Source organism: Drosophila rhopaloa, unplaced genomic scaffold (assembly GCF_018152115.1).
Source record: "Drosophila rhopaloa isolate 14029-0021.01 unplaced genomic scaffold, ASM1815211v1 contig_163, whole genome shotgun sequence".
In the NCBI taxonomy this organism is placed as follows: Eukaryota; Metazoa; Arthropoda; class Insecta; order Diptera; family Drosophilidae; genus Drosophila; species Drosophila rhopaloa.
In genome coordinates this window covers 7,330,584-7,355,595 of record NW_025335043.1, presented here as the reverse complement: position 1 = coordinate 7,355,595, position 25,012 = coordinate 7,330,584, and the positions used below count along the sequence as shown (strand labels likewise).

The 25,012-nt window shown below is 40.8% G+C and overlaps 5 protein-coding genes across 20 annotated transcripts in view; 3 read left to right on the top strand and 2 right to left on the bottom strand.

Moving 5' to 3' along the window:
* The first annotated feature begins 72 nt into the window (after window positions 1-72).
* Window positions 73-3,391, top strand: LOC108043244 (integrator complex subunit 7). The gene is made up of 2 exons (XM_017121853.2): window positions 73-1,647; window positions 1,703-3,391. Exons 1-2 carry the CDS (start codon window positions 178-180, stop codon window positions 3,236-3,238), a joined length of 3,006 nt encoding a protein of 1,001 aa, XP_016977342.1. The 5' UTR covers window positions 73-177; the 3' UTR covers window positions 3,239-3,391.
* A 341-nt stretch (window positions 3,392-3,732) lies between these two features.
* LOC108043234 (N-alpha-acetyltransferase 60) lies at window positions 3,733-6,310 on the top strand. Of its 2 annotated transcripts, XM_017121837.2 has the most exons (6): window positions 3,733-4,317; window positions 4,504-4,624; window positions 4,683-4,847; window positions 4,911-5,131; window positions 5,197-5,307; window positions 5,406-6,310. In XM_017121837.2, exons 1-6 carry the CDS (start codon window positions 4,301-4,303, stop codon window positions 5,536-5,538), a joined length of 768 nt encoding a protein of 255 aa, XP_016977326.1. In that variant the 5' UTR covers window positions 3,733-4,300; the 3' UTR covers window positions 5,539-6,310. The 2 variants fall into 2 exon arrangements, with proteins under 2 accessions (XP_016977326.1, XP_016977325.1); XM_017121836.2 differs by having other exon boundaries at window positions 4,683-5,131.
* Window positions 6,311-6,661: 351 nt separating this feature from the next.
* Window positions 6,662-8,358, top strand: LOC108043235 (ATP synthase subunit b, mitochondrial). The gene is made up of 3 exons (XM_017121838.2): window positions 6,662-6,787; window positions 7,017-7,345; window positions 7,875-8,358. The coding sequence occupies exons 1-3, from the start codon at window positions 6,760-6,762 to the stop codon at window positions 8,247-8,249; spliced, it is 732 nt and encodes a 243-aa protein (XP_016977327.1). The 5' UTR covers window positions 6,662-6,759; the 3' UTR covers window positions 8,250-8,358.
* Window positions 8,269-11,857, bottom strand: LOC108043233 (insulin-like growth factor-binding protein complex acid labile subunit). The gene is made up of 3 exons (XM_017121835.2): window positions 11,641-11,857; window positions 10,936-11,342; window positions 8,269-9,671 (listed from the first exon to the last, which is right to left on the bottom strand). Exons 1-3 carry the CDS (start codon window positions 11,855-11,857, stop codon window positions 8,637-8,639), a joined length of 1,659 nt encoding a protein of 552 aa, XP_016977324.2. The 3' UTR covers window positions 8,269-8,636.
* Window positions 11,858-12,059: 202 nt separating this feature from the next.
* LOC108043225 overlaps window positions 12,060-25,012 on the bottom strand; it is a 29,950-nt gene continuing 16,997 nt past the window's right edge. For 3 of the 15 annotated variants that reach the window (XM_017121809.2, XM_017121810.2, XM_017121815.2), the window contains 6 exons: window positions 17,378-17,777; window positions 16,641-16,664; window positions 16,368-16,535; window positions 15,282-15,428; window positions 15,116-15,153; window positions 12,060-13,313 (listed from right to left, as the gene is read on the bottom strand). In XM_017121809.2, the coding sequence (XP_016977298.1) occupies window positions 12,776-13,313; window positions 15,116-15,153; window positions 15,282-15,428; window positions 16,368-16,535; window positions 16,641-16,664; window positions 17,378-17,777 (1,315 nt within the window). In that variant the 3' untranslated portion in view covers window positions 12,060-12,775. Of the gene's footprint in view, window positions 13,314-13,942; window positions 13,952-13,981; window positions 14,241-15,115; window positions 15,154-15,281; window positions 15,429-16,367; window positions 16,536-16,640; window positions 16,665-17,377; window positions 17,778-17,863; window positions 18,085-25,012 lie in introns of those variants that run through there. The other 12 variants (XM_017121812.2, XM_017121823.2, XM_017121813.2 and 9 more) reach the window with 10 other exon arrangements.

Sequence of the window (25,012 nt, the reverse complement as noted above, 5' to 3'; positions counted from 1 at the left end):
AATACCCTAATCGTAAACTATCGTAAAGTAATAAGCTATCGTTGCAAAGACGTTTCCTGAGAATGGGAAACTAGGAAGAAGTGGCATTTGCAGCCGGTTTGTTTTTGTGTCGATTGCGCTTTAAAAGTGAATATTCCTAATTTTCCCCGATAAATGTGATTGTGGACACCTGTAACCATGGCTCACCTGACCGGTACTCGCGTCAGCACCTTCAACGAGTGCTTCCTGAACGAGAATGAGCACGACTCGAATGCGGTGCTCATGGAGCTGGACAAGGGATTACGGAGCGCCAAGCAGGGAATCCAGTGCGAAGCGATCGTCCGTTTCCCACGGCTCTTCGAGAAGTATCCCTTTCCCATCCTCATTAACTCGTCGTTCATCAAACTGGCCGAGTTCTTTGTCAGCGGATCGAATCTCCTGCGTTTCTGGGTGCTCCGCGTTTGCCAGCAAAGCGAGAATCACCTGGACAAGATCCTCAATATTGACAACTTTGTGCGACGAATCTTCATGGTGATGCATTCCAACGATCCGGTGGCACGGGCCCTGCTGCTGCGTACTTTAGGCGCCGTTTCCCGTGTGATTCCCGAGAAGCAACAGGTGCACCATGCCATCCGCCGGGCCTTGGATAGCCACGATACTGTGGAAGTGGAGGCTGCTATCTACGCCAGCAGCTGCTTCGCTGCCCAGTCCAGTTCGTTTGCCATTAGCATGTGCGCAAAGATCTCGGACATGATCGAATCGCTACAGGTTCCGGTGCCAATGAAGCTGCTCCTCATTCCCGTGCTGCGGCATATGCATCACGAGGCCACTACAGCGTCGCTGGTCAGTAAGCTATGTATGGATCTGCTCCCCAAATATCCAGCACAGAGCTTCGTGGTCGCCATTATAGACACCCTCACTCAGTTGTCTTCTCGCACGCTGGTGGGTGTGCCTGGTCAGCTGGAGGTTTTGCTGGACTTCATGCAGGATTTAAGAACTCCCGTGCGAATCCAGGTGCTGCGCTCCTTCAACGAGTTAGCCGGTCGGCAGAGTGTTCATGCTTGGCCCAAACCAGCTATTAAAGCTCTTATTGGTCGATTCGAGTCTTGTACGAACTCCCAGGAGCAATTTCTTTTCCTCTCCATCTTGCTGAAGCTTAGTGAGTGTCCACTTACCTGCCAGCAACTGCTCCGCGAACATCGCGAGGCCCTGCTCCGCCTGTGCATCCAGTGCATCAGCAAACTAGACGACTACACAACCGCCACTCAAGCAATGGCCGTTCTCTCGGTTTTGGTGGCTTTTGGTCTCAAAAAAGAGGCCAGCGGCGAGCAGGTGGAGGATATTCTTCATATGGTAAACCTTCACATGGAGGGTTTGCTCCTCTGCACGGCCAAGCGAGCGGAGTGCACCCGGGATCTACGCAGGGTTTTGACTTACGGAATTAGGATTACCCAAGCTAATGCTGAATTTGGAACCTCCTTCATCGAAATTGTGACCAATACACTAGGTGATAAGATTGCCTATCCGCCGGCCAATGCGGAACTCATGTGTGAAGCACTGGTGGGTCTTTGTGAGCATTTCCAGCTGCGCAAGTACGCCTTTTCCACAGCTGAAGAGCTGATAGAAGACGACAATGCTATGGACACCGATGAACCCCCTGTACCAAAGGTAACAATGACTTAAAGATTTTATGAAAACAATAGCTTAAACTTTTTGTTCCCAGGTTAATCCAATGTTAGCCCGCTTACCGCTCATCTTGCATAAGTTAAACACCATAATCGACCAGGATAACTGCGATCAACAGCTTCGAACAGTAGAGATCCTTAGTGCTTTGGTGCTTCAGACCACAATGGGATGTTATCTGCCCCAAAAGGTGGTGCAATGTTTTGAAAAGTGTCTCGGCAGGCTCAACTGCTGGACACTGTACAGGATTGCTCGCACCGCTAGTCGCTATGGTCATCACTATGTGGCCGCTCACATTTACACCAAGGTCTCCCAGATTGTGATCAGTGATCATATGCACTATTTCCTTGTGGCCCTGTCGCAAATCTCTCAGGCGGAGTGCATCCTCAACTATGGCTTAGAGTATAGCTATATGCGGGATAATTATGCACCGAAGGCGGCTCCGGAGCCTTTGATGCCGCTAATGAAACGCTTGGAGATGGCCAGCAATCTCTATCAGCAGGCGTTGGCTAGCTTGCGGGCCTGCTCTTCGCCCCAGCATCCGTGCACGTTTCAGCTGGAGTATCTTAAAATAAGGGCACAGTTTCTGCAGACTCTCCACCTGGCAGTAACCGTGAAGAACGCCCAGGTGATTGTGCCGCCACCGGCGATAGCTGGAAGCTTGGCTCAAAACTCTCGAGATTACCTGCAGAAGTTTGGACATGTAACAAATCAGCTACGAAAGCTGGTAAAGGCGTTAAAGGCCTGTGAGGAAACTTACGCCAGACTCTACAAGTCCTCCTTTGATGCGGATCATGTGACTCTAGAATTCCTCGAAGTGGCAGAATTTCAATGCGCTCTTTTTGCTCATATTATCGAGTCAATTTGCTATGCCACACCACCAGAACCGCCGGTTTTCCTAACCACTGGCGATCACCCGGAGACGCGATACTTCGCCGCCAGTTGCCAGCGTATGGAACAGATGCAGAAGAACCTGCCCCAGGAGCCCGCTAATGCCAAGACTATCAGCAATCGGCATTTAGATGTTATCATTGCACAAATTGAGATCATAACAAAAACGCCGCTTTGCCTGCCTCGTTACTTCTTCCAGATACTGCAATCTACGCAGATCAAGCTGTCGGTGAGTCCACAACCCAGGAGCGCCACCGAACCTGTGAATGTCCAGTCGGGCAGTAACCTGGTGATCAAAGTGGAGGGAGTACTGCAGCATTTTAGCAAGCAGCAGAAGCACTTCCGGCGAGTGGAGTCTGTGCAGTTAAGTCTCACCTCGCAGTTGATCACGCCACCACCCCGATCCTCTCAAGAGCTACCGAAGCAGGGAGCCAACGACACTGTGACTCTTAACCAGATTGTGAAGCCGCAGCGTGATTTCCTTTCCGGCAGCTTCCTATTGCCCATCTCCAGTGGCGGACACTTTCAGGTGACGTTGGAAACGTTTGTAGTGGATGAGAACGGGATCACGTGGTGCACGGGGCCCAAATCCTCGATGGTGGTGCGAGTGCTAGAGGATCCCACCAAGCAAGGAGCTCCTGCGCCGAGCACCTCCCAAGCGGTGGGCCAGACGAGAAGGTTTTGAACGCAAGCTGCTTCAGTTTTAAGATGGAATATTTGTTAAAATATTAATTCATAAAGTTTACAAACGAAATGGTACGGATTAAAAACTTAACGGAAAGTACTTTGGGTATTATTTGGAAAATAATGCCTATTAAATACTATTATTTTATACATATTCTTTTGGATTTAATTTTCTTCACAATTTATTGCCGCTTTAACAGAAATTAATTTCCCAATTAGATTTTTATTTTAAAACACCCAATAAGCAGATCGAATTGTATTTAAATCTAGGAATTTAACTTATAACTTTAATTAAAATCGGAATATTCTTAACAAGAAAACATTTTCATTTGGAACGATCCTAATTGTTCGGCTTTAAGATTTAAAAAAAGGATCCTATTATCTTTAAACAAAATTTAAAGAAAATACATAGTTATCATTTCATTTATAATGATGCACGGTATCGACATATCGATAATTTCGTAGGTGGACAGCCCCGTCAACCGATTGGTTTTAAAGGTCCACCACCACTGCTGATTTGTTTTCATCAATTCTTTTTGGTTTGGCTTGGCGAATAAATTAGGACAAATGAGGCATCATTGCGGGCGATGCAAATTGTGACCAGCGGGCAGGAGCAGCGGCATGCGACACCGACACCAGCGGAGCAGCACAACCTGGCCAGCGTTGTAAGGGATTCACCGGACAGCCGGATTCCACTTGAAACAAAAACCAGCGGAGCACCCGCAACCGAGCAAGTGGTTCCTACATGTTCCCCCTCCCAGCAACACCCCTTCTCCACCTCATCATCCCGCAGCCGCGACAAATGTAAATTTTAATTGAAGCCAATTGAGCGCGCACACCCGAAAACACGCACCAAACCCAATAAAACCAAGCCGAAACCGTAATCAAAACACTCACCCGGAGGAGGGCTCCGTTGGACAAGATTCCGCGCTTAACCTGTTCAGGCGGTGGCGACGGCGGCGGTGGTGGTGCAATAAATGGACATAATTGCTCTAATTGGACAGAGCAGCAGCAGCAGTGGCAGTGGGATCGGCAGCGGAGGAGCACCCCCCCGGACAATAGGATGGCACAATTCACACTGTGAGTATATATCTTTCTGGTTATCAGTGGGCTGTGCAGCGCATGGATTTCCTGCTTATGCGACTGCTGTCAATGGAAGCTTTTGTTTATCTATTGACGGCGCTTTGCAATATTACGCAAGTGAAATCGGTAGTTGTGGGGACTAATACATGTAGATCATAAAACATTACCATGTATTACGAGCAGCTACAACAAACACAGTACGCCGCCCAACAGCGACAGTACGCGTGTGGACTGCGAACACGTACCGCTGTGCTCTATTAACGATGTGCAGCTAAGGTTCCTGGTGCCCGACGATCTGACGGAGGTAAGTAGGTGTCCCCAGTGCCCCAGGTATTAATCCCCATTGTATAATGACCCAACAGGTGCGCCAGCTGTGCCAAGAATGGTTTCCAATCGACTACCCACTATCATGGTATGAGGATATTACCTCAAGTACGCGCTTCTTTGCGCTGGCTGCTGTATATAATCTGGCCATAATTGGTTTAATCGTTGCCGAAATGAAACCTTATCGAAATGTCAACAAGGAGGTAATAGCCAATATGGGTGATAGTGATGAGTTGTACACCAGGCTGAGCGGTTTTCCCATGCAGGATAAGGGCATCCTGCCGGACTCGATGGGTCGTTCTGCCGACGTTGGCTATATCTTGTCGTTGGGCGTTCATCGTTCGCATCGCCGGAATGGTATCGGATCGCTGCTGCTGGACGCGCTAATGAACCACCTGACAACGGCCGAGCGGCACTCGGTGAAGGCGATCTTCCTGCACACGCTGACCACCAACCAACCTGCCATATTTTTCTATGAAAAGAGAAGGTATCTGGGGGAATCGCTTTGCGTGTCGGTCGTCTATTAATCGAGTGCACCTTTTTTTATTTCAGATTCACGCTACACTCATTTATGCCCTACTACTACAATATACGGGGCAAGGGCAAGGACGGTTTCACCTATGTGAACTATATAAACGGAGGTCATCCACCCTGGACACTATTATATCCTTTTTCAAAATGCCTTTACGGGCTGGCTTGTTTTGCTTTTCTTTTTATGATTTCTTTGTACTTTTGGTTGCCCTCTTAACTCCCTACTGCACAGATCACATCAAGCACTACGCCTCCAAGGTGCGGCACACCAGCAGCTTGTGTGCCTGGGTGGCCGGTCGAGTCCAGCAGGTGGTGCGGTGGTTTTACCACAAGCTGCTCACCCGCTTCAACTTCATCGAGTGAATCGAGTCGAGGAGGACTACCGCACAACTGGCCAAGCATCCGCATCCTTCCGAGATACAAGCACTTCAAAGGCGACGATGATTGTGTGTCCACCGCATTATGTCATCCCGTCGAGCATAGATAAACAAACACAAACATTTATATGTACACCTGCACCCACTCACCACACAGACACACCTTCATTATAAATGTTAGGCAACACCTCCGCAGAATCATTACGTTTTTATACAGAAGAGAGAAAACGATCTAGCAAAGAACAACATAAAAGGCATAAGTAGAAAGTTGTAACATAATTCGATAAGTGTATTATTACGTTTTAAAAGATATCTATCTGTTCACTGCTGTAAATAGTCTTACGATGTTTTGTTTGAATTGCTGTAACCGAGTGATTTGGAATATCCCCCACTTTTGAATGCAGTAACCTGTAGCCCGTGTGTATGTTTTTCTTACGTTTTAAGTTCCACGCACAAGACAGTCATTTAGTTTAGCGACAACCAACAACAAAGATGCTCACGCTTTAATGCTTAATTTATGAAATCTGCACGTAAATAGCTTTGAACTGAGACCGAATTAATGTTTTATGGCAAAACCAGTTGAAAACCCAACCAACCACTAAAACGATAATTATTTAAAATCAAACTCTGTTCGCTGTTTCTATAGTATTTTGTAAAAGTATTTTAATGCATATTGTTTCGCAACTAATTCTGATTACTTTAGGCACAATTTATCTAGCAAATTGTAATATTTTTTAAAATAAAAACTTGTAAAGTTATGACGAGGTTTTTTTTCAGTTTTAGCCATAGGAAATATAAGAATGGCTTAAAATGTCATTCAAATTAGGCTGTCGCAATTAACTTTAATTTATTCTATCAACTGATTTTCAGATCTGAATCAGAAACTTTTTATAAATTTTGTGTTTAAAATTTGAAAAATGTAAATTTTGTCGCCGATGGTTTGATACTTCCGTAAACTGTTAGTTTTAAAATCACAACTTAAAAAGATAAAGATAAAAATAAAAGTTATAAAGCAATACTTCTTGATTTACATTTATTATTTATTTATACAAATTTAAAAGTAAAGCGCTTTGACAGTGTTGGAAATCAGTGCGGGACAGGAACCACCTTTTAGTTGATCTGGCAACGCTCTCTTAACCTGTCACTATTGTGAACTAGCAATTTCGGAGCAATTTAGTAGCATAAATTCGTCGCAACTGCCTGGAAAATGTTCTCGAGAGCCGCTCTTCTAACAGGTAAACCTGAAAAACGGTTCAAAAAGATTGGGAGATAATCATAAGCCCCATAACTAATGCTGGAAGAGTGAAAATCCGCCCGCAAATGACCGTGAAAAATGTTACGGCACTGCGAAATCATCGGACATCGTGGTTTATGTAATCACCCATTCGCAGTGTATACGTCAAAGAAAAGCACAATTTTCGCAAATGAAAATTAATTTATACTAATGGGCCACTGCAATTACAGCCCAGCGCCCCTTGACCGTGGCCGCCACCCGGACGGCCGCCGCTGCCGCTGCTCCCGGCGGTGCCATCGAGCGCCGCCAGCGCCCCGAGCATCCCGGCAAGGTGCGCCTCGGATTCCTGCCCGAGGAGTGGTTCCAGTTCTTCTACAACAAGACCGGTGTTACTGGACCCTACACCTTCGGTGTGGGTCTGATCACCTATCTCTGTTCCAAGGAGATCTACGTCATGGAGCACGAGTACTACAGCGGTCTGTCCCTTGGCATCATGGCCATCATCGCCGTCAAGAAGCTCGGCCCAGTCATCGCCAAGTGGGCTGATGGCGAGATCGATGTGAGTATAACTTGGAAAACAAAAAGTAGTCTGTGGTAAATAAATTTAAAATACATGACGAATTATCACTGGAGAATCCTTAGTTATCCAAAATAATGTAAAATCTTTGTGTTTTCGTCTTTATGGTAAGATGGCATTAGGTTTTAAACTAAAGAAAACTACGAAAATGTATAACATTTTGGAGTTTGAAACAAATCTTACCATGAAGTCAAAAAAATTCAAATTAATGTCCATATAAACAATAGCTTGTTTTTATTACTGCTAAAGTTTACTTATTTTTTCGGGATTGCTTAATTTTTATATTCAAAAAATAATTGCCAAGTTTCTTATTGTTTTCATTTGGAAATATAATTTTAGAAAATAAGATGACCAATTTTTCTAGTGAAAACAAACCTTGAAATGTTTTAGGAAATAGGTTTAGTTCCAGATAAAGAAGATTGACAATAAGATAGCATTAAGCATTAAATTGGCTTGGCTTATCTAGCATAACAACCCAAAACTTACTACTCTACTTTAATTTTTTTCACAGAAAATCGAATCTGAGTGGAAGGAGGGCCGCGAGGCTGAGCTCAAGGTGCTGTCCGATGCCATCGAAGCCGAGAAGAAGGAGCAGTGGCGCGCCGATGGCGCCCTGTTGTTGATGGAGGCCAAGAAGGAGAACATTGCCTTGCAGCTGGAGGCCGCGTTCCGTGAGCGCGCCATGAATGTCTACTCGGAGGTGAAGCGCCGTCTCGACTACCAGGTGGAGTGCCGCCACGTCGAGCGCCGTCTGAGCCAGAAGCACATGGTCAACTGGATTACCAGCAACGTGTTGGCCAGCATCTCGCCCCAGCAGGAGAAGGAGACCCTCAACAAGTGCATCGCCGATCTGAGCGCTCTGGCCCTGCGCGTCAAGTCTGCCTAAACGATTCGAGTTTTAGTTGTTTAATTGTAAATTAAAACCCATTCGAGACGCTGGAATCATGAATATGCCCGCAAGATGATAAATCGATCCAATATATCTTCAAAATGTCCGTGTCTGAAAATGTCTATTTGTGCAATTCTGCGTTATATTTAAAATGTTTTTGTTTAAATTTAAGAGCGTTTTTTGTGGCTCACTTTAATGTGATGTGAAAAGCAGAGTATTTTCGGGTAGTAGCATAACATTGGGCTGAAAATATGAAATGATAGAAAAGTCGGTATCTTTTAGGGAGTTTAAAATTTGGCACCTTTTTATTTAGTCAGTTACACTCTAGGAAAATTTGTTAGAATATATTGAACGCTTATAATAATTATAGAAATCGTACAATTATCAGTCTTGTGCTGCACTGGCATCGTCATCAAAGGCATCCGCCTCCACCTGCTCGCCCTGGAAATCACCGAGAATTCCCAGACGACGTACTGCTTGCAAATTCTGGATGCAATAATCCACACTGGTCACTATGCATAGGGGTCGTTCACCCTTGTAGTAGCCCGTGTTATCGCGGAGATAGACAACATCCCTGGTCGCCAACCAATGTTGCAGCTTCACAAAGCACGGACACTGCCAAGGATTACCCTCGATGGCCACTCGTTTCAGATTGGGAAAGCTCACATTCACTTTGGACAGAAAGGTGAGTCGGTTGTTGTCCACCAGGATCTCCTGGACGCTACTGAGGCTCTCCAGAACGTCCAGGTTGATCTCTTCCAGCAGATTGTGGCCTAAATGTAGCTTCTGAAGACGTCGCATGGGGGCAAACATGCGCACATCCAGGGATTTTAGTTCGTTGTGACCCAGCTTCAGGTATTCCATAAATGGCATTGATGAGAAGGCCAATGGATGCAGGTGCTTCATATGATTGCCATTTAAGTTTAGTCTCCTCATGCGCGTCAAGGTGTTGCTGCCAAAGATCTGTTCCTCGAAGAACTCCAGGTTGTTGTAGGACAGATCCAATGTGTCCAAGTTAACGAGGGCAGCAAAGGTACTTGACTTGATCTCTAAGATAGCATTATACTGCAGGTAAAGTTTGCGTAGCGCACCTAAACCCACAAAGTGACCTGCACTCAGGCTGGCTATACTGTTCCGCGAAACATCCAGCATTTGCAGTCTGGCCAGAACACGAAATTGGTTGTCGAAGAGCAGGCGGATGCGATTCCCGGATAGATCCAACTGCTGCAGATGCAGCACAAAGTTTTGGATTGCTCCAAACACACTCGGACGCAGTGCATCGAGGGCATTTCGTGAGAGGTTTAAAACTCGCAGTTGGGAGAGCGGCAGAAAGGTTTCCTGGCCAATGGAGCTCAACCTGTTGTCGCTTAGCTGCAGCTCCAATAGGCCATGGAGTCCACGAAAGGCGTTCACGTCCAACTAAGAGGAATAATTTGTTTAAAGATTGAATATAAAAGTAAAAAAATTAAATCTAAATAGAACTTATTGTCCTAAAAGGTATGAGAACAAATCAAATCACATTATGCTCATTATCCAAAAAACAATAATATAGGTTACACAATGTAACCTAAATTGTCAAACCCAGTTTTCAAATCAAGATTATGGAGAATCCAACTACAATCCTTTAGAAGTAAGACACTTTGAAATCGGATGTGTTTAAGAAAAGTCATTCTGCAAAGCCATTTTTCGAAAACTTGGAAAGGGGTTAGCTCATAAACATGACTAAAAATCGACCCAAAAATACAAACCAAGATGGGTATACAGATTTTTAGAGAATTTAACCACAATCATTTAGAAATATGCCGCTTTAAAATCGGTTGTCTGTAAAAAAAGTTGTGGGCTTAGAACGGCAGGTTTTTGGTCACTTTTCAGCAAAGTCATTTTTCCAAAATTTGGAAAAATGTTGAAATATCGACCTAAAAATGCAAACCAAGATGAATATACAGATTTTTAGAGAATTAAACCACAATCATTTAAAAATATGCCACTTTGAAATCGGATGTCGGTAAGAAAAGTTATGGTCCTAAAAGTGAAGGTTTTTGGTCACTTTTCGGAAAAGCCATTTTTCGAAAATTTGCAAGGGGTTAGCTCATAAAAATAACTAAAAATCGAGCCAAAAATACAAATCAAGATAGGTATACAGATTTTTAGAGAATTTAACCACAATCATTTAGAAATATGCCGCTTTTAATTCGGAAAATTTGGAATGGTAACATCATATGAATGACTAATAATCCAGATTTTTACAAATTTCTCCATATAAGAGTAGATTAAACTTGCACAAATTTAAGGTCGTCAAGTAAAATCATAAAAACTTGTTTACAAAACTATTTACACAGTGCGGGATAAGATGTTTGTAAATATTTTGGTCAGCTTTAAAATTAGAATTAATTATCTCACTCTCTCAAAAGTATCATTGGTCATGTTTAGTTTTTCAATTACAAATTGTAGCTTCCAAAGATAAACAAGAAATATTCAATTGTTATTTTATAACCTGGCTAAAAGGCATAGATCACTACGACCAATTTAACATCTGAATTGTTAATCCAACTGAGCACACATTAAGCATTAAAGTTCGTTGCGGTTAACTGGCAATATTAAAATACTGCTGAGCCGATAATCCCAAAGTAATATCGATATGGCAAATGACATATCAGGATTAAGAAAAGTCTAATCGACTCACCTGTGCTAATTGGTTGTTATTTAAAATCAATTCCTGCAGCTGTGGACAGACCCCAAAGGTGGCATTAACCAAGCGATTGTGGCCCAGTTCCAGGCGATTGAGCAGTGGCATATGGGGCAGATCGCATTGCTTCAGGGCATTATGCGAAAAATTCGCATAAATCAACTTCCTCAGATTGCCAAAAAAGTCCCGGTCGAGAAGCTCCATTTCATTGTGGCTTAAATCGAGCCGCTGAAGCGCTGACTCAGCCGCAAAGTGGTTTCCCTGGATGTCAACGAGACCGCACCCGCTGAGGTTAAGGTTCCGCAGATTGGGCAGAATGGAAAAGCCGCTGGTATGAATATTTATTGGAGCTGCTGCTGTTAAATCCAGTTCGACTAAGTTGGCCAAGTGATCTGCATTCTCACCTGAAAGGGTTTTAAGTACCAAAAACGTTTGTTTTTGAGTTTTACATTTTTGAGAAAATACGTTGTTTATGTTCTCATCTTATTATTGGTTTTTAATATTGCAATGCTATTTGAAAAATGTTGTGTATATTTCAGATTATTATTTTTGGCCAATTATTATTCTGTGTACAACGTTTTATATAATACCAATTTTAATTTGAAATAAATTAAATTTTTTTATTAAGCCTTTTTATTTTTATTTGCCAAAGCCTTGTCTTGTGTACCAAGATGAGTACTGTGCCTGTGTTCCAGACCTCACCTGAGCCCACCTCCAGTTCCGTTTGCAAATTCCGGATGGAGAGTATGTGCCAGTTCTCGGCTCCTAGATCCACCAGATCCTGCAAGGAGGCCACCTCGCTGCACTGGAAATTGCGCCAACCTATGGGCTGGCAGAGATCGGCTCCGTTTAGGGAGGGGAATCCCCCGCAGCCGAGCCACAGAAAGAGCGTAAGAAACCAATTGGCAGAAAGCAACATTTCTGCTCCAGAGTTCGGGCTCAACTGAGGATTTGCAAACGGTTTCAGAATGCCAATGAAAATGCAAATCCAGTTTGTAAAGAGAGGAGATTGGAGGGGGGATTTAGAATTCCAAGCCGGTTTGAGGCGTCATCAGTGGCATCTTGACCAGGGGCCGGCCACTCAACAGCTGTGAAATGTTTCCAAATCAAACACACACTTGTTTATCTTTCTCTATTGATAGGTACTTTCTATAACTCTTTAATAGTGGTTTACATACAGTATAAGTTATATAATATTGGTTATTTACTTGACGATTATTGTGCTCTTGGAGAAAAAATATTATGTTTTGCCATTATTGATTCCTCATTCAGCGAGTGGCTTAGACATTTATCATAGCTCATATTATACAAAATTTCAGGAAAACTAAACCAAGAAAAACTCACTAACTTAGACTAAAACTTAGGCGAAAACAAGTAACAATCAAAAATATTCTATGATCTATTATAGATTTTACATATAAAGGAGTATATACCATTCAATGCACACTTTATAGATTTGGTGCTTATGGGTATTTCGTTTGGAGGCTCTTGAAAATGCTCAGATTGGCGATATTATATATCTGGCTAATAAAATATCATCTGGAAGCCAAAACTAAGCCAGAAAAAAGACGGTTAAATTTATTTTAATTTTATATTGAAGCAATGGATATACATGTATGGAGATATTTAAAGTACATTCCTTACAAGCAAATATTTTACTAAACTGCTTTTCAAGAGCTCTTGGCTAAGATGCAAATATACGTAAGACGCTAACATTAATTAAGATCTTGTACTAGGTCTATTTTTCACAATTATTGATTCTGTTTTTAGAGCGTTTTTCCCAGAAGACTTGCGTAGGCAAATTAGATGGATTCAAAACTGAAAACTGGTTTCTAAATCAGACTATAGTTACGGTTGGGTTTGTCATCTTGTTGCTGTTGTACAACGGCTGATAATGCGCACTTGACCCGTTCTTAACACTCTGACAGCCATTGGGATATCGCATTTTGACCACGTTTGGATTTTGGGTTAGCGAAGATGTTGAAGATGAGGAGGACGATGACGATGACGATGATAGCGATCCGGTTGATGACTTATTTTGCAAGGGCAGCGCCTCACCGATCAGCGTAATCCTCACTGGCTTGTAGGCGTTGCCATTGGGCGTGGTCATCGAAGTCGGCGTATCCCATCCGATGGAGGAGCGTCTTGGGGTATCCGGAAAAGCGGCCGCCAGCTGCTGATTATAGTTGGTCAGCGTGGTGGAGATTATCGTGTGCCGGCGGGTCTGGCTGAGACCTGGACAGGATTTCTCCTGCTGCTGCTGCTGATTGTGGTTGCTCTGGTGGTGGCGGATTATCGTGGTGGCTGCCAGCGTGGAATCGTGCAAGTGGAGCGTCGGAAAGTGCGTGGTATAACTGGTATATTCGGGCTTACTTCTGCGAACAGAGAGATTAAGATTAGTGGGATGCACCATAAAGATGTATTGTTTTCTATAAAGGAACCATTAACTTTGCCCATGCCATATAAGTTTTATTTGGGAGAGAAGATGGGATCAAACATATTTTTCATTCAGTTTTAACTTTTTGAGCAACATTCTTCGTTGCTTAAACCTCTTATTAAAATGAATTATATCGGATGTTTTAGAAACAATATTCATCATAAGATTTTAATAACATATATTTGATATTTAGATAATCATTTTATTATATTTCTTTAAATAAAATTAAAAAAATTGATTTAAAATTTCTTTAAAAAACAATGTATTATTTCGTATCTAATAAAATTGAATATTTAAAGGGATGTGAAGGACTTTGTTCTGTAAATCTATAAGAAAACCAAATGGGCATTTACTCTTTAACTTTTACTGTGTAAGCTTTTATGTAAATGGAATTTAAGCTGCATAAATATTTTTAGAAAAATCCCCAAGAACCCGGAATAACTGTTGTCAACAGATAAGAATGCCTTGTGATTCATGACTCATTTGAATCATCAAGGTTTTAATTTACTTTTGGCCCATCCCATCTTCTCTACGTGTTCTAGGTTATTTTTTTTTTAGTTGCATTACCTTGGGACTCTATTTAATTGCCGCATGCAATTAAAACGTTTCACAAACAGTGTTAAATTTTCAGTGACAAATTAGTAACATACTTAGAGGTATCTTAGATATATTAAAGCTTATGTAGGTCTCATTTAGTTATAGGTTAGTTAATGCTTTTGGGAACTAAGTGTCTCAAGTGCAAGAGTTACAATTATCCATACAGTTATAGCTTAAGTGTAGTATACATATAAGATTGATGGCACAGAGCACAATGATGGCTAGGATGAAATCACAAAATAGTACCTGTTGCTCCCCAAATTGTAGTCTAAATAGCGGATTGTTTAAGATTAGAGGGGTGTATATTCCGTTGGGAGCATTTTAGAGGCGGGTGTGGAAGAAAGAAATTCAGATGGGTTAATCGGGGCCAGATCTGGTCTATTGTTAGTCAAATTTTAAAATGAAAATTCCGCCTCCTGCTGCTGCTGCTGTCCAAGCTGATGTTGCAGATTTCAGCTTTCAGCTCTAGCTACTGCAGAATCGGCCCTAATTAGACTGCTCCAATTGCAATTTGCTGCCATTAACGTCAAGAGCTGGCAAAAAGTGGCCAACTGATTTGCATGCCGGCGGAGCGTGAAGCCAGCTGAAACCGATTCCAGCAGCAACAGCTAGCAGCAACTTGCAACACCAACTGCCCAACGGCAACTACACACAAAAAATCAATTTAAATAAATTAATTTCCAGAAAGAGTTAACAAAAATGAAATACTAAACCATTAATTAAGCTTATATGCCCCTTCAAATTATATAAATCAATCAAATATAAGTGAATAAATTAATAAAATTATTATCAGTACATGCGTTTAATTTAAACGATTCTGTGACTCGTAATTATTGAGTTATTATAATAAATATGTTTTTGATAATTGTAAAAACCTCTTGAATAATGTTGACTAACTTTAACAAACACTTGTTTCAGTGTATTTACAATAACAAGCAGCAACAGGCGAGCATCGTTTTGTATTAGTTTTGTTAGTTTGCGGCCGCGCAGCTGCGGTTGATGAAAAGCCCCGAAAAATTACAAGTATTACACAAAATTACCAAAACACAAAAAAAATGCAACGAAAAAAATAAAAACAAATAATGCAGCAAGAGAGTACAAGGTATATGGCCGAAATTGAAACGAACATGAAAGTTTGCCTACCTGGACAAACCCTCCGCACCAATGGCAAGTGGTCGTGTCTGTGAAAGTGGAATCGGAATTGAAATTGTCGATAGCTTTCGGTTAGTCAATGTTGTGCAAACACATATGATCGGTAAGATATATATCGTGTATATAACGTATATATATACCCGGGGGCCGAACTTACCCGCTCCGTTTGGGTGGCCATGCTGATGAGCTCCTTGCCCGGATCCCCACCGCCATTGGTAGACGCCTTCTGCCGCTTCTCGGCCTCTAGTTGCTCGATGAGATCGCGCTGCAGGCGGATGGTGCGATCACGATCGTCCACTTGACCCTGGGGATCGGAAAGGGGATCGGAAAGGGGGGTTTGGGAGGTGAGACCACAGATCAGTAAATGTCAGTTCACTCTTGTGGAGCGAGGCATGAAAGGTCACTAGTGGTTATATCTAAGCCAGAGAGTGTGAAAACTATATCTATATAGGTAAAAATCTATCTTGGCTTAGTTTTTGCTTTTCAAGACAGTCATGCTTTGATTAGATTATATAAATGCTTCTTTTTTTTGATTTTCTAGGTTCAGAACCCAATTCTTTTTCCTCAATCAAAGCATATTTTTTTACAACAGCTAATAATGTATACAAATCTTTTAACTATTGATGTATGTAAGGAGTGTAAAGCGGATCAATTGGTTTGTTAAAAAAAATTAATGATCAAATCAGCAAATGCAATTTGTTAGCCTAGATAATAAAAGGAAACTTAAATTTCCACTTTTCAGTTTTGATTTGAAATAGTTATCGTTTTGATACTTATTTTAATTTAAATTGTTGTCTTTGAAATTAATTATTATTTGCAATTTTTTAGCTATTCAGAATCTAGGCTTATTAAATTATTTCGGCTCATTTGATTCATTGCCAAATAAATTTGATCGTTTTATTGGGTTGTTGTATGATCTGTGTTCTGTGGCAAGTCAAAGTGCATAATTAACTTTCGATATAATACATATCAACACAAAACTATGGCAATATTTATATATAAAATGTAAGTGTTGTTTTCAAAGATAGATTAACAATAAGCATAAGTATAGTTTTCTTCATGATTGGATATATTACATGCTATACAGAGTAAGATTCCATTTATCTAGGAAACATTTAAGAACAACAGCGAGAGTAAAATGCGATAGAAAAGTCTTGTCCTGCTCCGAATCGTTCGGTTTGTGACCCAGTTTTTGTGTTCTCCCGGCTTAACAGCAAACGAAATGCAAAAAACGTGCAAATACCTGAAGGTAAACCACCTGTCTACGTAGATCCGATAGTTCCTGGAGCGGGTCCTCCGTCGTGGACGAGGTGAGGCTGGCCAGATCGATGTCATTCAGCTGCTTGCTATCCAATCCGCAGGCGGCGAACAGCTGGACGTTGTCGTTCTCGAATGGATTGAGCGTTTCCGTCTGCGGAGGAGTAATAAAAACCAGTAGGTTACTTTCCATTCATCACTCTTACATGGATTGCCTTGGGCACAAAAAAATAAATTCGAACCAAAGACGACAACGTACCCGCTTGAAATCAAAATCTGGCTCCTAGGAGTTGTGCAAGTGAATGGTGAGTGTGAGTGATGGGTGTGCCATGGAAATTTAAGGAAAGAAAAGTGGAGTTGAAAGGAAAATTATGATCGTACTTAAAAAAGTAATTTCAATGTAATAACTAAAAGTCATTTCCGCTTTTTAAGCATAAATCGCTATCTAAAAAATGTAAATAAAGACTTGATTGCCATTTACCGAACATAAAACAAAGAAACATTTCCTTTTACAGAACGTAAAAAGGAAATAGTTTCTATTTACAGAAACTATGCCCCTAAAATGTAGGAGTTCATAAAATTATTATATCAATTTAGCGTTAATAAACTGAATTTCTTTAAGATAAACCTTTTTTTATTTTACCAATATTTCAACAAATAATTTTGCTTGCAATTCAAAATATTATTTTGCTAGTTTTAAAATATTAATTTGTCAAAATGTGCAAAACTCAAACTTTTATTTAGTAACTTAAAAAGGAGTCTACATTTTAGTTTAAAAATAAATGTTAAAGATTTGAATTAAATTGTATTGTCAATATTTTTGGATATCAATATGGTAGGAGTCAAAATGGGAATATTTATATCCACAATAAAAGTTTAATAAGTTGACTTTAAAACTTATAATTTATGAGTTTTGTTTGAAGCTAGATAAATAACTTTTTCTGCTATTTGGTTATCCCTATATTTTATCCATTTAAGGATATATTCATCACTTACCTCCTGGAGTATGCGTCGCAGTCGGAGCAGCTGCTTCTTGAACTGCAGCACATCCTGGATCATGGCATTGCGGAAGGACTTGTCATACAACATCAGATCGTCCGAGGAGCTGTGCAGCTCGCCGCCGCACCTGTGACCAGATGATGCAGTTGCTCCTCCACCAGCTCCGCCGCCCAATCCCAGGTGCTGCTGCTGCAGGTGCCGCTGGCGGGGCAGACTGGCCGTGGAGCCGGACGATGTCCTGGAGTTGGCCGTGCTTCTCTTCCGGGCGGCAACGGCCGCCGAAGCTCCACCGCTGTGGGTGGACCTTAAACTGTTATCCGAATCGTTTCCGGTGAGCTGTTGATCCTGGAGACGCGACCGGTTCAGCAATCTGGTGGCACGGGCGGGCAGCTGGGCGCTGTAAAAAATAGATTTAATTATTGATTAATGATCAAGGCAAAAATACAAAAATAATAATAATTAAAAGGTGGTATCCAACAGTGCCTGTGATATGTTTCGTTGGCCTGCGGCGCACTGCTGGCCATAAAGGTCGCATAGTGGTAGTGGATATGCCGCTGTTTGATGGTCATTGGCGAGCTGGTTCGCTGGTGACTCCCCAGGAATCTATTTTCCGAGGTCTTCAGATCCGTTCGGACCCTCCGCACTCCGCTGGGCGAGGATTTGCTGAGCCCAGAACCCGACTCCGACATCGTCCAAGCTGACAAATCGAATTTCTTTTAGCCTTTGCTTGGACCCTAATGCTCCATGTTGTTGCTCTGCAAGAATGACACAATCTGGTCATGCGCAGACCACCAACAGCTGTGTGGAGACTTTGTAGAAAAATGTGGTGCGACCCTTATTACACTTAACAAATTTGTTATACTATTTTTAAAGACATATATCATTCTTTAGTTGTCAGAAAAAATTATATCTCTAGATTTTTAAATATATATATTTTAGGGCAAGTTTAATTTAAGCTGGTACTGTAAATCGTTGCAAAGTTTTTAATTACCAAAGTTTTTAATTTTAAATTCGTATTCTTTGGTACTTAAGGTACTTAAAGTTGAAGTTTTATCCTATTTGTCACTAAATTTTCAGTATTATGGATTTCCACAAAAGTAAAAGTAAAGTAATTTATATGTTTCATAGTAAAAATGAAAATAGTAAACTCAAGTATCTTCCTGTTTCTTTAAATTTCCTTTATGACGGGATATATAAATATTTTAGTGTCAGCAATTAAATTGGTGAAGTGCAACCTTAGTGTAGGGGTAAGTTTCGCAATTATTTAGCCAGCGTCAATTAACGCGGTCGCAATGAAAGTGAAATGCCATTGATTAGGGCTGGCCAAAGGAGTTCCAGCCGGCAGTTGTCAATGAGCAATTAAGATGGTTGATGAGGTGGAGGAGGGGGAGGGGCAGGTGGCGGGGTAACCTGCACGACATGCTGGAAATGCTGGAAATAAATCCACAGACGCGGCTGCTTTTCAGCTGGCTGGTGAAAGTCAACTGTTGCGTGTTGCAGTCACCCAAATGCAGGGGAAAAAGGGGAGGAGGGCTCTTACACATGCGCAGTGTTCAAAATTTTACGGCATAATTTAAACAAACTGTTGAAAAATGTATCAAAAGTTAACAAAAGAAAACAAAACAGCATTCAATAGTTAGCTTATTCGATTATTCACGGTTGTAGGCAAAGGTTAATGGCTAATGGATTTCGGCTCCACTATAATGCCCGTAATTATGACGATATTTCGGTTAGTGGATCCATTACAACAAAGAAATTAATTCGAGCATCTCACGGATTTGTGAGACTTCGATAGACTTTCCTCCACTAATTATCCCAGTTCAGATGGCTACGTTCCGAGAGTAATTGGCCCCAGGGAACTGGCACAGCGGCAATTTGAATATTTGAATCTGCGAAGTTTGTTTAAGGCCGCATCAAGATGATCGCGAATTGCACGAAATAGACTGTGAACAATTTTCAGCTCATCTGGAGCGGTGATGAAAGTGGAATAATATCTCTTATTGTTTTGGAGTCCCCTTCTATTTTCACCGTTAGATGGGCTTTGTCGGCGTTAAAAAGGTTCTCAGCACTTTTTTATTTTAATTAAAAGGAAATTCCCTGCTGTGATGGTTTTGATTGCGTCTGTTTGGAATGATCAGCCAAGCCGATAAAAACTGATTAATTATTTGGGTAATGTAGGTAAATTTTGTTTGCTTTGGGAACTTGATGTAATTTTTATAGTTTTGCTTTTGTGATTTTTATTTGTATTTGCTTATGAATTTGAACATTTGTTTATTGTGGAAAGCTAATATTTATTTTAAAACTTTTTATACTGACAGATTTTACTAGCATTTGGTATCCGAAAAAATCAAAGTTAATAAATTCGTTAGACTTTATGTGGGGGAACCTTAACAGAATTTAATTCGAATAAAGATATTACATTTATTTAGTTTGCTTATAATTGAACAAGATCTTTTGTAACAAAGCATAAAACCTATACATGATTGTACGTTTCTAATAAACAGATTTGGATAATTTAAAGTCAAAAGTTCAAACGAATTCACTCGAGTGTTTCCAAACCAAAAGCAATTAAAGTATACATTATGTCCAAACCATAAAACACAAAATACACTTTCCCAAATCCCACACACAACAACGACTCAGGCAGCAAAATTCCACATGTTTGTGAATTTCGCACGCCAACTTTATGCGGTTTTTGTACTATGAATATGAATGCAGAAATCGGGCCCCAAAGAGATCCACCGAAATCAAAACAATACGAGTACTTTGCACAACTCAATTTAGCGAAACTCAGCAGGCGGCAGTGCCGGATATTTCGTACTCTAAACAAAAAACAAAACCGATTGTCAGACGACAAAATGCCTGTCATTGCAACAAGTGCAGCAAATGGATTTATGTGTATATATAAGGAAATAACTGCAGGGGAGCAGAGAAGGGGTAACTTAAAAGATTGTTAGATCTTTATGGCGGTAATTCTTTCAAAAGTATCTCAGCTAAGTTATAAAGAGAATTTATGATCCTCATAAATTGGAAAAGCATGCTTTCAAGTTTGAACAACAATAAAGACATAATATCAAATATCATTTACCAAACTATTTTGTACTATTTTATAGACATTTAGAGCATACTCCAAATATATTTTTTATTGTTTATCATATTTTTCTAACAATCTCTTCAATCTCTCTAAACTATATGTAAATGACAAAAAAACCTATTTAGCACGAAATTCGAAAACAAGATCTAGATGAGACAGTAAAAGCATTTCGGAAAAAATTAAAAAAGTATATTGCCTTTTCTGATGATAAGTTATACTGAGTAGAAAGCCCCTGAAAATTCCCTCGTGGCTACGCACCTGCTTTTCAGCTACCTTTCTACACATTAAGTAAAAATGTGTCTCATTTGAGAGTGCACACGCGCCACTGCCAACGGCAACTGTTGCTAACTTGGCTCACTTGGTTAGCTGCAACAGTAAACCGTCAACATACAACAATGACAAGTAATCACAATCATATAGCGATCCATGGAGCTAAGGCGTTGACATTCACTACTCGAACTTCACTCCCCAACGGTACTTATCAATTTGTGCGGCAAAACGTCATTTGTCATAGAGTCCGGAGACCTTTGAAGCTGTACATATGGTATAGTACCTATCCAAATAGTATGTAATATATAGGAAGGGGAAGTGGAAGTGGAAATGGAAAGGCAGCTTCATTAGAGACACCGGGAAGGGGGTGTGAGCTGCAAGCCACGCAAGTAATGGTAATGGCCATAAAAAGTAAAGAAATATCCAACATTCTCACACGGCCGCCTCTGATGAGAATCCGGTGTGTATCTCGTGTGCCCAGAGTTCTCTGTTCTCCACGCAGAGAAAAACCAGATCTTATTTAAGAGATCATCAATTTTCCCTTCTATAGGGGTAACTATTTCACTCTACATGTATGGAAAAATTTATAAGCTTACAGAAATTATAATAATAAATATTTGTTGTTTATACGTAAAACTGGACAACAATTTGCAGAACTAAAAGAATCATAAAGAATTCAAACAACTTTTAATAGAGTTTTTAATTAAAAATACGACCTCCAAACTACATTCCGATGTGAAGAATCATAATAAAATGGTTCTTTTAGAACCCCTATTTTTGATTAATTACAAACATAAAACAGTATATCATAGAAAATAGCGTTTTTTCAAGTGTGTGAGCCGAGGATGATGATCAACGATGGTTAAGATGGGGATATGCCCAGAGACTGCGTTTGGGGCTGGGGAATTTGGAGTTGGGGAGCACTTTCGAGGCAGACAGGTAGATAGGAAGGTAGGTAGCAGCAGTTATCTGTATCTGTATTTGCACTCGATGGTATGTCCGTAGTTTGTGTGGCAAACATTCTGTTGAATTATGCATGGCGATGGAGATGGGAACCCGTACTCGTATCCGTAACCAAAACCTGAACGCGTCGCAAATGCAACTGAACTTGAAGTGGCTGAAAAGCCATAAAAGGGGGCACCTCTACCCCCATGCCCCTTTCATTTCTTGCCACACACACACACTATCTTTCTTTATGTGCCTGATATCTGTAATTGTTACGTTTATGGCATCAAATTCCAAAAGATTTTCCAAACGTTGCCTGCATTTGCATGTGACACACTTTTTGGCCCATTGTGTTGAGCCTACCCCATCTCTTTCTCTCTTTCTTTTTTTTTGTGTTTTGCCCCCGGTTGCATATCGAATTACGCAAAGCCAAGAGCGGAAATCATCACCCACTTTGGCTACCACTTGGCTAAGGTTTCTGGGCTTTCTGTAGCTTCTGTGTGCCTTTGTTAGCCCTCTCAGATTTTGCCGACAACTGACTTCGAAAATACTCGTACGCATTGTACTACAGTTTTTAGCAACAGGCGAAATTGGTTATATGCCTCAGATTAATTTAAATATTTTCAAATTACTTTACATTACTTTTGTTGTTGATACTTAAATAAAACATCTATCAATAGAATTTGCATAACATTTTGTTTTTAAAATCACTAAGACAGTAGGAATTGTTTTTATTTTTAAAAATATTTTCTTTAAAGTGAATTGTTTGCCAAAAAAATACTGTGTTTAGTATTGTTTATCAGGTATTGGTTTTGATCTTATTGAAGATATTGTTTTTGAATAAAAGGTCAATGCTAATTTGTTCATTCAGCTCCATAATTTAAAGAGTAACCTTTTCTTGAGAACCGCCTTAACAATTTAGCATTAAAAGCTACCTAAATTGGTTCGTGAGCAAAAGAAACTTCGCTTTCTTGATGATGATGTTATATGAGTTCCACCGTACTTCTTCTACTCACTTGAATCTGCGGGTCTAGGCCAAATGCGAAATGTATCCCAGGCAAAACGCTCGTTTCATTGACACTTGTGCCCGCGGCGTGTCTTTTGTTATGAACGCTGGTCGTTCGATGGCGTCTGCGTTGGACCGCCTGTAAATAGTATCTGTATCTGAAGCTTTGGATGGGCAGGTAGTGGCATGGAAGAGGCACCAGTGCGTATCACTGGAGGCGACGACTGCCTGCGGTCACTGGCTCTTGCTTTTGGTTATTTGGTTTTTTTTTATTAGTTTGTTTCGGTTATTAACAACGCAATTTAATTGGACTACGCAATATGTAACTCCCACGCGCTTTTCGAACAACGACTCTTGCACAATTTACCAATTTACAATTGCCTTTATTGGCAGCGCTCTTCAAAACGATATTGCTGATGGAATTGATATTGGCTTACGAACATAATTTATTATTTCGCCTAGCTTAGCCGCACAGTACTCATAAACCGAACCGCACGCTTTGAGATCTTGTTTAATACTGGAGCCGAAATCGAAGTTGGGGCCACAGCTGAAGTGGTAATGGAGTGGTATGATATGGTAATGGAACATGACAGTGGGACGGTTTGTTTATCAGAATAATATAAAAATTTAATTTTTCTTTTAACTGCTCTCTGCTGATCACATCAAAATACATACATTGGATGCTAGGCTAAGTGGCAAGCCTTGAAACTATTTATAATATTTTCTTTAAATTAATAATTATCAAAACAAAAACTCCAAATCAGTTTTTGAATGAAATAAATTACTTATCGCTTACATTGAAAATCATGGAAAAGTATATATTTGTATTAAGCTATAAGCTAAGTCGACTAAAACTCTTTTACATCTAAGAAATCCTAAATTAAACAGAGTTAAGACTTGAACAGTATGATTAGTGTTTATTGAAAAATTCCTTTGGAAGCAAGACTAACAATATCTTGCTAAGAGAACCCACTGTAATTGGTTTCTGTTGTTACCAATGTTTCGCTTTCCAGGCGTTCCCGCCAGCAACAGCAACATCAGCACCAGCAACACGGCTTACACGAGCAACATGAACGGCAAGCAGTGGTAAGAATGTTGCTGGTGGGCCGAAAGAGATGGCCGTGTGGGTCTGGGCCGCTTTTGTTAACGTTCTCAGAGTGTGTGGCACAGCCGTTAGACGATGCTGGCTGAATAAAGAAAATAAAAGAAGGAAAGAAAGCCAGATCTCTTGGCCGCGACGACAACAGCTACAGCCATAATATTTATGCACCCGGAATGTCGAGATGGGGATCACAATGCGGCTTTTGTTGCATCCGCGTGAGCGGGTTAACTGAGAGGCAATAATAACCGAGATTGAGTGGGCTTATTCAGCACTTTCTGAGGCTGATCAGAGGGAGGGGGAGGGGGCTGGAACATGGCCATTATGCATGACTCATTCACCGGCCAAGCGGGTTAGCCAGTCTCAAGGTTAATCCACAAGTGCGGTTTTGCATGTGAATGGTGGTCTTATGAAGTACTATCTGAACTATCTGCAGCTGGCTGTTTCCAGCCTGGCCTTCTAATGTTGGCTACGGCTAAAATTCAAAAAAAAAAAGGAAAGCCAATGTCCCGACGCAGGCGCATCTATTGGATCCATCGAGTGACAGGTTAAACCGCAACAAAACATTTAGCCATGGCCAGCGGCATTTTGCAGTTATTTGGCTGTTGGCTGCGAAACAGGTTCACATATATTCACCAGTCTTTATGTAGAGGCAGACAATTGATTTTTCCTAGCAATAAAGTTTTTCCCAACTTTTGGTTATAGCCAGAAACGACTCCATCGATGTTGATGTCGTGCCGTTGCCGGTTGTTGTTGTTGTTGCTGTTGCTAGTGTTGTTGTTGCTGTTGCTGTTGTGACTGTTGCCGTTGCTGCTAGTTCGTTGCCATGACAAAAGAATGCGGCACTCGCCATCAAGTCTCCGGCCAAAGTCAAAATGTTATCTTAACTACGACCACGATTTGGCGAAAAAGCCAAGACCCAGTCTGGAGCTCCCATAGATAGAGACGGGAATGCCACACAGGGAACAAAAAATGAACAAAGGCGTTCTATCAAAAAAAAGCGCATACTAAGAATAAATAGTGTAACCTTTATAAATAAATTGTTAAATCATTTTAATTAACAACGCTTGGTAATTATATTTTTCCTAAGTAAATTTGATTAAGAAAATAATATTCTACCGTCAATATTTTACTTAGTCATCATGTTAGTAAAGTAGACATTTGACCTTTAATCCAATAAAATAGATAAATTAGCTTTTAAATAATGAGAATCAAAAT

Bases quoted from the DNA above. Each gene is read 5' to 3' on its own strand.
- LOC108043244 (XM_017121853.2), top strand. From the start codon at position 178: ATGGCTCACCTGACCGGTACTCGCGTCAGCACCTTCAACGAGTGCTTC. The intron at 1,648-1,702 runs GTAACAATGACT...TTTTGTTCCCAG, and splicing joins ATGAACCCCCTGTACCAAAG to GTTAATCCAATGTTAGCCCG.
- LOC108043234 (XM_017121836.2), top strand. The intron at 4,625-4,682 runs GTAAGTAGGTGT...ATGACCCAACAG, and splicing joins TGCCCGACGATCTGACGGAG to GTGCGCCAGCTGTGCCAAGA. The intron at 5,308-5,405 runs ATATCCTTTTTC...TCCCTACTGCAC, and splicing joins CATCCACCCTGGACACTATT to AGATCACATCAAGCACTACG.
- LOC108043235 (XM_017121838.2), top strand. From the start codon at position 6,760: ATGTTCTCGAGAGCCGCTCTTCTAACAG. The intron at 6,788-7,016 runs GTAAACCTGAAA...CTGCAATTACAG, and splicing joins GAGAGCCGCTCTTCTAACAG to CCCAGCGCCCCTTGACCGTG. The intron at 7,346-7,874 runs GTGAGTATAACT...TTTTTTTCACAG, and splicing joins GGGCTGATGGCGAGATCGAT to AAAATCGAATCTGAGTGGAA.
- LOC108043233 (XM_017121835.2), bottom strand. From the start codon at position 11,857: ATGTTGCTTTCTGCCAATTGGTTTCTTACGCTCTTTCTGTGGCTCGGC. The intron at 11,343-11,640 runs GTGAGGTCTGGA...AAACCCTTTCAG, and splicing joins GGAACTGGAGGTGGGCTCAG to GTGAGAATGCAGATCACTTG. The intron at 9,672-10,935 runs GTGAGTCGATTA...TATTCCTCTTAG, and splicing joins ATAACAACCAATTAGCACAG to TTGGACGTGAACGCCTTTCG.